The sequence below is a fragment of the Macaca mulatta genome, chromosome 18 (genome assembly GCF_049350105.2).
Source record: "Macaca mulatta isolate MMU2019108-1 chromosome 18, T2T-MMU8v2.0, whole genome shotgun sequence".
Lineage (NCBI taxonomy): Eukaryota > Metazoa > Chordata > Mammalia > Primates > Cercopithecidae > Macaca > Macaca mulatta.
Genome location: NC_133423.1, coordinates 10,809,789 through 10,819,861, shown reverse-complemented (window position 1 = coordinate 10,819,861; position 10,073 = coordinate 10,809,789). Strand labels below are relative to the sequence as shown.

Sequence of the window (10,073 nt, the reverse complement as noted above, 5' to 3'; positions counted from 1 at the left end):
ACTCAGGAAGCTGAGGCGGGAGAATCGCTTGAATCCGGGAGGCGGAGGTTGTGGTGAGCCGTGATCGCGCCATTGCACTCCAGTCTGGGCAACAAAAGCGAAACTCCGTCTCAAAATAACAATAATAATAATAATAATAACAAAAGGAATATTGCATTGAGATAAAAGTTACAATGCATCATTGATTTGAATTTTTTCTGCATGTAATTCATCACGTTAATTTTATTCTGTAGAAAATTTTCCCTGCTATTTCTTGATGGCAAATGAAGCTAGTGATCGTGAAACACTGTGTTTTATTCATTCAAAACAACAGAATACAGTACATCTAGGAAAATATTTCTATACATTACAAGAACCAAAAATTCAAAGGTACACACTAACACTGGAAAAAGTGTTCTAGACAGGTTCACCATATAACTTATTCTAACAAGGATATTAGGAAATAAACCAGAATTATCCCAGACATATATCACCCATACTTCCAAATAGACCTTTTCTTACAACATCTTACAGCATAGTTAGTGCTTTGAATCTGGAAAAATATATGTAAACCGACCTTGAGGATTTATAAAATTTCCTTAGAAAGCATTGCAGTTAATTCTAGAAGCTGTTTTTCTACCTGTTGAATCACTAGAAATAGAGAAGCTTTTTAAAAAAATAAACTTGTTTTACTTGTTTTTAGTTTTCAGATAAATGTTTTAAGAGCCCAGAGTCTTGGCTGGAAGAATGCTAATGGACAGATCAGTGAAAAAATACACTAACTTATACAGAAGTCTGAAGGCGAAGGTCAATGCTTTCTAAATGTTACATTTTAATAGTAGCTAAACTAATGGTGGCATGTTTATGTTGTCTTATATTTTTTTAAAGATATTTTCTTATCACTGTTGTGAAAAGAAACCTCTTTGTACTCACAATTTAGCATCTCCACTTGCACTTTATAAGCATCTTTATAATATCGTCAATCTTGCTGAAACTTCATATAAGCAGTACAAAATACAGTGTATCATTATAAATCCAGGAGAAGCAATTTGGTCACAGTGATCTCTAATTACAATGCGGACTCTCCCAATTTAGAAAATTACTGTCATACAACTGTAATTTTTACTTAATGCCATTCTATATAAACCAATATAACTTAGATGCTCACAATAAAAGAATGCCTACTAAAAGTATTTTTATTTGTCTTTTAAATTGATAACCTATGTATTTTAAGTTTATATATATAGTACATTAGTAATAAATTAAATTACTTAAAACATAAATTTGAGTTTTTACTAATTAAAAATTATATCCTCAGCTACCTGCCTCCCATTTTAAGCATGATCAGGGGTAAATGAAATTTCTATTTTATTTTCACAACATATTCTACATAAAGTTTTTAAAATAAAGTTTGAAGGTATCTCTTATAATAATATAGTCAATTCATAGTTATCATAGTTCAATAAGATCTGTTCTTTCCCTGACAAAACTGTGTACTCCACAATGACATTTAACAAATCTACCTACCTTATTATCACAAAGTAATTTCCTTTAATTGGTTACTTTAATGTAAATGTTAATGGCATTCGAAGGAAGCATAGATTCTTATTTAACGTTGCATTATCCATCAATATAAATTATATACATGTGTATACATATATAAAAGTTAAGAAGCATTTGGCTTCCAAAGCAGCAACTTGTAAAAAATATCTGTATTTATAACATAATTTACTGGAATTCCGATCTTTTATTCTGTGGATCTGTTTTGATCTGATTTCTTAGTAACAATCAGAATCATAGGTGCAAAACAGTAGAGGCAGAGAAACAGATACTAGGGAGAGTTCCAAAACTATCACGAATTAGGGATGATGTTAGAAAGATTACAATGAAAGTGCTTTGGTAAGTAAAGATGTCCAGGAAAAGAAATGAATGAATGGAATTTCACAAGCATTAACCCTGAGGGTATAACAGGAGCATCAGAGGAGGTCAGAAAATTTTTGGGAGAACTTAGGATGGCTCCAAATTCCTGAAAAAAATCCTACACTCTGTAGAGGAAGAATATATAGAGAAGAAATGACAGAGTAAATAGTTCTCATCAATATTTTGAATGAGAGACCAAAAACACGAAAACACGCAAGGAAAATGAGACAAGTTCCAAATGTTCTGGAGGCTTTGCAACACTTCAGTGGCTTGCTACAAACGTCTTCCATGAAGTTTCCAGTAAAAACCACCATGACAATGGTATCTGACTGTACTCTCCCTGCCACACCCGGTCATTATTTTCTCTCTTAAAATTGGATTTAATTTCCCCATACTACAATTGTAAAAATGTTTTCCTGATCACATACACTAATCATTGAGAATTTGGTTATTGGAGTTTTCCACAAAGTAATATTTTGATTGTCTTCACCATTCAGAAAAGCAATTATTTACCTTTTAATTGATGCTAAGCTTGCTTCACCATGCAACCCAATAAATTCTCTCATGGAATCTCTGACTGATCTGATAGTAGAGGGTTTTCTTGTAAACTACCTCTCAAGTTTGTTACACTAATATATTTGTGGAAATATTTCATGAATCCAGGTATGAAAAGATATTTATGCAAACATAAGAAAAATGAGAGTTAACTCTTCTTGCATTTACTTAAGTACAACTAGGAAATGGTCATTTTAATTTTTTCACTCCTGAAAAGGGTTTTTAAAAACCTCACAAATTTTATAATTCACAGAAATGTGAGCACTTACCATTTCTGTAATTCACAAAATAATTGCACTATTTGGCATACATGGTGTTTAAGGCTAAAATCATAAAATACTAATTAGCTTAAAAGTGTAAATTACATCTTAGAATCTGTCTAAGCAACAGGAGAATTTGGATTTGCTTCATTTAAGATTATCATGAAGTCCACAACTTTATTTAAATACAGTCTTCATAATGAATCTTCTCTAGATGGTGGTCTTTAGAAATCTTTAGAGACAAGTAACAATTCTTTTAGACATGAATGATCACTATATTTAATAATGACCATTGTCCTTTCAAGGTAACCATGACAGTTTTATTCAGTTTGGCAAATGCTTTTCATTGTTTGCCTACGTCTAGAAGTCAAACAATATCAGGTATGGCCTCTAATTGCTTTGACTGTTGGTGAAGTAATTAGGGCTGTCTTTGTCCAAATCGTGAAGCAGAAGTTTCCCTTTGTATTTTTCTGTGGTTTGATTCCTTTCTCCTGTTGCCTGTACCCTCCCAGTTTCTTTTTTCCCTCTCAAATTTCTACCCTACCATCCTATGCCACCACTTCCAGCTGTCACTTTTAGTGGTATATTATATTCAAGTTTCACATAATCATTAAAAAATAATAACTAGGTGCCTGACCCTTTTGAGAGAATTTACATATTAAAAATAATTCTCAAAAGTAGAAAAGAAAAACAATGTCCAAAACATTAAGTTATTTATTATTGGACTATCTACTACATTTACTCCTAAGGCTAGACCTGGGATGGCGGCAAGAATACTATACAGAATGAGAGATAAATATGAGAATAGCAAGGGATTGCCCTCTCATATTTATCTTCCTCTTGATTATTCATTTCTTCTATTGCCAGGTACTCTTCTGGACTATGCTGATAGTGCGGATTCTAGAAGTATGGAGAGAGATACCCCATTTCTAGAATCCATCCCATATTTCACTTTTTAGTTAACCAAGAATGTCTTGGTTAGTCACTGCAGTCAATATTTGTTGGTAAACTCCCCAGCTTTGAGACCCCCGTTCCCTCTTCTAACCATGCTCTGAATTGCCTGGTATTGTGCTTTGACCCTGCTCTCAGCTCTAGAAGTGAGCCCTTAGTTTTCTTAAGCCATTCCATCCTTTCTGATCATGATGCCTATTTAACAATGAAAAAGTAACCAAATGTGTTGGTTCTATTAGAGAAGCAAACTCTCTACTGGACAGAAACAAGGATGTATGAATTGCCAAGAGTTGGCAGCCATCTTGCCAACACAAGAGGAAAACCTGCATGAGAGTGAGGCCAAGACCAGGGAAATGGATCCAACACTGTGGAAAGGGATTCAGAAGCCAGTTTATGCCCATACTTAATTCTAGACACATTTAAGCCCTGGTAAATAGTCCTTGCCCAAAGCTTAATCTCCCCTGGATCATTCTGTTACGTGATTCAGTAAGGTTTTTTTTGTATATAAACAAGTTGGAGTCAGGTTTTCTGAAACAGTTCCATGAAAAATGTTTTTTAGGTAATGAAGTATGTTTCCTACCAAATGAACTCAATTGAGACAACTAGTATCTAAGGTAAACCATGGGTAGTGGAAAATAATTGCATAACAATCCATGCATGAGTACATAAGAGTCATTATTAATGCACTCATGTCAAGAATAAGCTTAAACTCTAGTCTTTGGTCTACGAGAGAAGGTTGGATAGTTGACATAAATATCCTCTCTTGTATCATCCATGGATTGATTGGTAGGTTGATTGGCAGAGATGGGACTTCTATAGTTCTTGGGTGCCTAGAAAGACAAACATCAGACAAAGTCAATAATTCACTGCATTTCAACAACTAATGAAGACATTCAAAACATACCTCTCAGAAATGCAGGCATGATATGGGACAAATTTCCATTATAATTAATTTGATAAAACATTCTTCTCACTGTATTGAACTTCTGTTAGAAATCACATTCTTGACTGAGATGCAACAGAAACCTAGTCTAGATTAATACTTGCTGTATTGTGCTATGAATTACCTGTTTCAATGTAGAACTCCCTCTCCCAATGTTAAGCTATTTTGATAAGAACAATTATTATCAGTTTTATATGGAAATTCTAACACAGTGTCTGAACTTTAAAAAATAAGCAACTTAACATATAAAAAGTTAACAACAAACTGACATTCACTTTCAAGATGATATTGTATAATCATTAATCTTCTCTACCATAATCAAGTCACTTTGACCACATATGTATGTATGTATGTAACAGAAAATATGCAGGTGTGAAAAAAGACAAATTGAGAGACAAAAGAGACTAGAGAAAGGTCTTTTGATGAGTAATTTAAAAATTTAGATTGACCTTAGTGTTGTTGGTTAGTTGGTTGTTTTTTTTCTGAGTCAGAGTCTCGCTCTGTTGCCCAAGCTAGAGTGCAGCGGCACACTTTCGGCTCACTGCAACCTCCACCTCCCAGGTTCAAACAATTCTCCTGCCTCAGCCTCCCGAGTAGCTGGGATTATAGGCATGCAGCATCATACCTAGCTAATTTTTGTATTTTTAATAGAGATGGAGTTTTGCCATGTTGGCCAGGGTAGTCTCGAACTCCTGACCTCATATGATCTGCCCGCCCCAGCCTCCCAAAGTGCTGGGATTACAAGCATGAGGCACCATGCCCAGCCAGATCTTAGTGTTTTTAAGAGGAAAGCAAAATGAAAATTCAAGTGCCATGATTACTTGCACAGATTGTCCTTTAAAAAAGAGAATGAAGAGTTTTAATGTCTTTTTTGACAGTCCAACCTATTAACTCTTTAATAATTCTTCAAATGTTATTCTACAAAACCCTGAAAAAGTTGGATACCTAATATAGACAGTTGCAAAGCTCCTTTTCATTCCCCAAATTCACAACAATAAATGTGACTGGATTGGCATGAGTAGACAGAGTGCAAAGGATGAAGAAGGGAATCCCAAAATTGTATATGACAGACCACCAATTTATTGCTTGTTGAAGTGGCTGATGAAACAAAGCAAGGTTTCTTGATTCTACAGTTGGCATCAAGAAGCAATCCATGTTTTTGCCAACAAACAAATATTTTTGCAAAAGTAACTACTTAATTTAAAAAAAAAAGTTAAATGGATAAATTATGAAGGCGTCTGATGAACACATGTTGGACTGTCAGAACCTTTTTAGTACTTGGCTTTTGGCTATCCAGAATTCAATTGCAAATAATTAAAATGAAAAAGAAATGTATATACTTTTGGATAGGATTTGGGAAAATTTTTGTCTTAGTTTGGGCTGCTGTAACAAAATACCATAGACTGGGTTGCTTAAACCACAAACACTTACTCCTCACAGTTCTGGAGGCTGGGAAGTCCAAGATTAAGAAAATATCTTCCTAACTTGAGGGAAAAAAAAAAAAAGAGAGAGTCTGGTGAGGGCCTGAGGGCCTGTTTCTTGGTTTGCAGACAACTGTCTTCTCAGTATCCTCACATTGCAAAGAACAGAAAGAGGAAGCAAGCGCTTCTGTCCTTAAAAAGGCACTAATCCCATTCGTGAAGATTCCACTCCAATGATCTAATCACATCCCAAAGTCTCCACCTCCTAATATCATCACATTGGGGGTTAGGATTTCAGAATTTTGGGAAGACACAAATGTTCAATCCATAGCAAGTTTTTTTGTGAAATTTCATAAACAGGATGCTATGTGTTAAAGAAAGAGATTTGAAGTATAGTGGAGATAATGATCATGAAAATACATATTCCTCTTATCTGCAAACCCAGAAGGAAGTTTCTAGTCTTTTAGTTAAACAAGGGGCAGAAGCAAGGCAGAATAAGGAAGAAACTTTCACAGCTCATCAAGCTCCTGCAGCCCGTAAGAAAATAGTTATTTGGCTGTATAACGTAAGTATATACTAATTAATAACTTAACTCCAAAGATAATAATAATAAATATCATTATGCTCTTCTATATGCTTACTATATTTCTGGTTCTTTCATGCAATTTAACCATCACAATAACCTTATGACATAAAAATACTATGTCCTCTCCTGGGTTGGATAGTGTCCCCCGCAAATTCATGTCGTCCTCAGAACCTCATAATGTGACCTCATTTGAAAATAGGATCCTTGTAATTAGCTAAGCTCAAACAACACTGTGCTGGAGAAGGGTGGGCCTTTAAGTCCAAGATGACTGGGGTCTTCATAAGAAACGAAGGAAGGCAGACACAAACACACAGGTGAGAACAGTGATGAGAGGGGCAGAGATTGGAGCAATTTGTCTACCAGCCAAGGATCGACAGCTCCACTAGAAGCTGGACAGAAGCATGGGATGGATTCTCATCCCACGAAGAAACCAGTCCTTCTGACACTGCTTTTCGTACTTCAACCCTCCAGAATAATGGAAGAATAGATTTCTTCCATAATGTTTTAAGCCACTCAGTTTTGGTAATTTGTCATAGCAGCCCTAGAAAAGGAACAGAGATTTAGGGAAGGCATAGTGCTGATTGTTATTATGCCAGGGTAATTGCTTCTTTATTTATATTCATATAAAAAACTTAGTTTCAAAGGGTATTAAAAATAGAATAGTTCAGAAAATAACTTTCTCCAAATAGCTGATATTTAAATTACAGGCAACTGCACGGTCAGGTTACTGAAAGGACAATAAAATATAAGATTGCTAACTGCAAAAGAAACTGACTTTGCATTTGTATATTACAAAAGAAAAAATGACAGTTCCATATAAACTTACCTTCTGTGTATCCCAGGACTCTGTATATAGATCGCTTCTTTCTCTCCTTCTCCTTCTGGAATGCATATTCAATAAAAGATATAAAGATATGATATTCCAGCACCAATATTATTTCAAACACGCTCTAAAAAGAAATGAGGCCATGTCCTTTGCAGGGACATGGATAGAGCTGGAGGCCATTATCCTTAGCAAACTAATGCAGGAACAGAAAACCAAATACCACATGTTCTTACCTATAAGTAGGAGCTGAATGATGAGAACACATGGACACACAGAGGGGAACAACACACACTGGAGCCTACTGGAGGGTGGAGGGTGGGAGGAGGGACAGGAAAATAACTATTGGGTATGAGGCTTAATACCTGGGTGATGAAATAATCTATACAACAAACCCCATGACACATGTTTACCTAGCTAACAAACCTGCACATCCTGCACATGTATCCCTGAACTTAAAATAAATGTTAAGAGAATAAAACTGAAAATAAAAAAATAGAGTAAACATATCACAATTAGATTTATGTTGACCAGCCATTCTGGTTTGCCTGGGACTAAGGAGTTTCCCAAGACGAGAGATTTTCAGTGCCAAAACCCAGAGAGCCCCGAAAACGAAGGCTCCCTATTTGTTAATGCCAATGTTCACAAGGAATGTAAAAATAAGTATCTAACATTTTTCTCCCTAAATATTAAATTTCTTCCTACAATCTGGTACACATCTATAGAATATACTTTGGCTCCTTTTTTTGTTTGAGACAGAGTCTTACTCTGTTACCCAGGCTGGAGTATAGTGGTGCAATCTTGGCTCACGGCAGCCTCCACCTCCCAGGTTCAAGTGATTCTCCTGCCTCAGCCTCCTGAGTAGCTGAGACTACAGACACCCACGACCACGCCCAGCTAATTTTTGTAGTTTTAGTAGAGATGGGGTTTTACCATTTGAGCCAGGCTGGTCTCAAACTCCTGACCTCAAATTATCCACCCACCTCATCCTCCCAAAGTGCTGGGATTACAGGCGTGAGCCACCACGCCTGGCCATATTTTGTCTCCTTTCACACTTGCCAATGTGAGGCCCTTTCCCTAGCCATGTTCACTTAGTTGTGTTACTGCTGCTATCTCTGCATGAAAACAGCACACACCAGGAGCAGAGAAACTGCTGCCAATTCCTCCAACACACAGGCTACCAGGCGCTGAGTGTGAAGAATTCAGTTTTGTTCGGAGACACTGTCTGATTTATGTTGGCTTCTATCCAAGTCAATACATCTGAAGCTGCAGGATTATTTTAAACAGTAAAACAGAGCTCAGAAGGTCATTGTTGGAGCCCTTGGGTCATCTTTCAAAGCATTTCCATTGGAAGTCACAACCACAAACTGATACTAGTGACAAGGCAGAAAGAACAAGTGCTTTCCCTTGTGGTGTGCATCTATGATTACAAATTCAAGTCCACTAATCTCCTTTTATCACATTTAACCAAGTGGGACAATATATTCTACCGTTCAATTTAGCTATTCATGTAAAAGTGATGCATTTTCATGAAGCAAAATCTATCACGTCCAACATCTGTGTCCCTGTGGAGGTTTGTCACCACTCGCTGTCTCTTAGTCACATTGCCCGGTTCCCGGGTGCTCCCTCTGCCATCTCTGCCCCCAGGATGTTTCCCATTGCCAAGGTGAAACCGTGGAGGAGTCCGTGGTGCTACTAACACCTCCATTCCTTACCTCAATTTGCTATTTCTGTTCAGGGAAAGACTTAAGGGCAGTCTGTGATGGGGAAAAGATAAAATGACCTGATCTCCTGTTTCAGTTTAATTAGACAAATGTTTATTGAGCATTCATTATTTGGACAGATTAGTGCTAAATGCTATCAAACGCTAAGAAATGAATAAAACACGAACTCTGCCATTATGAAGGGATGGCAAGCATGAAAGTGATTAAAATACAAAGCAGGATGTGAGGAGTAGCAGAGACGTACACGATGATTCCAGATGGTGACATCATGTCTGTTTGCAGGGACGGAGAACAGTGCAGAGCCCACACAGGGGACCGGTGTTTCACACCTTGAATGATACACGGGAAAGAAGCCAAATGTGGGCAAACAGCATTTTGGTAGCAAACCAGATGGGGAGAGCGTTGGGTGTGCTTCAGTTTTCACAAAATTTATCAACATCAGGGAGAATAAATAAAGTAGAAAGTGTGAATAAAAATTAGACTTCAGTCAGAATGTAGGGCAACTTTAATGACAGGATTAAAGAGTTTTAACATTATTCTGGTAGCAGTGGGAAGATAATCAAAGATATTGAACAGGAAGATGACATGCCAACCCAGCTTTCAGAAGAAGAACCAGGGAAACTGGATGGGTTAGAGAAAGAGGCTATAGCTGAGAGCAGGTTGGAGACATTACCAAAATCAGAGGGCAGTGATGACAGCTGCTAAAGAACCAGAGGTCAAGGACGAAGAGACAAGGTGGAGAGGCCTACTGGAAATCCTATTAACAAGGCAGGGGTGTGTGTGGGGGTGTGGGTGTGGGTGTGTGTGGGGGTGTGGGGGTGTGGGTGGGTGCATGTGGGTGTGTGTGGGTGGGTGTGTGGGTGTGTGTGTGGGGGGGGATGTGTGTGTGGGTGGGTGTGTGTGGGTGGGTG

The 10,073-nt window shown here is 37.2% G+C and overlaps 1 protein-coding gene across 2 annotated transcripts in view; it reads right to left on the bottom strand.

Moving 5' to 3' along the window:
• Positions 1–276: 276 nt before the first annotated feature.
• Positions 277–10,073, bottom strand: part of CD226 (CD226 molecule) — a 94,749-nt gene continuing 84,952 nt past the window's right edge. Inside the window, exons 6-7 of one of the 2 annotated variants that reach the window (XM_015122175.3) lie at positions 7,442–7,496; positions 277–4,495 (exon numbers count right to left, since the gene is read on the bottom strand). In XM_015122175.3, the coding sequence (XP_014977661.2) occupies positions 4,370–4,495; positions 7,442–7,496 (181 nt within the window). In that variant the 3' untranslated portion in view covers positions 277–4,369. 2 annotated transcript variants of the gene reach the window in all.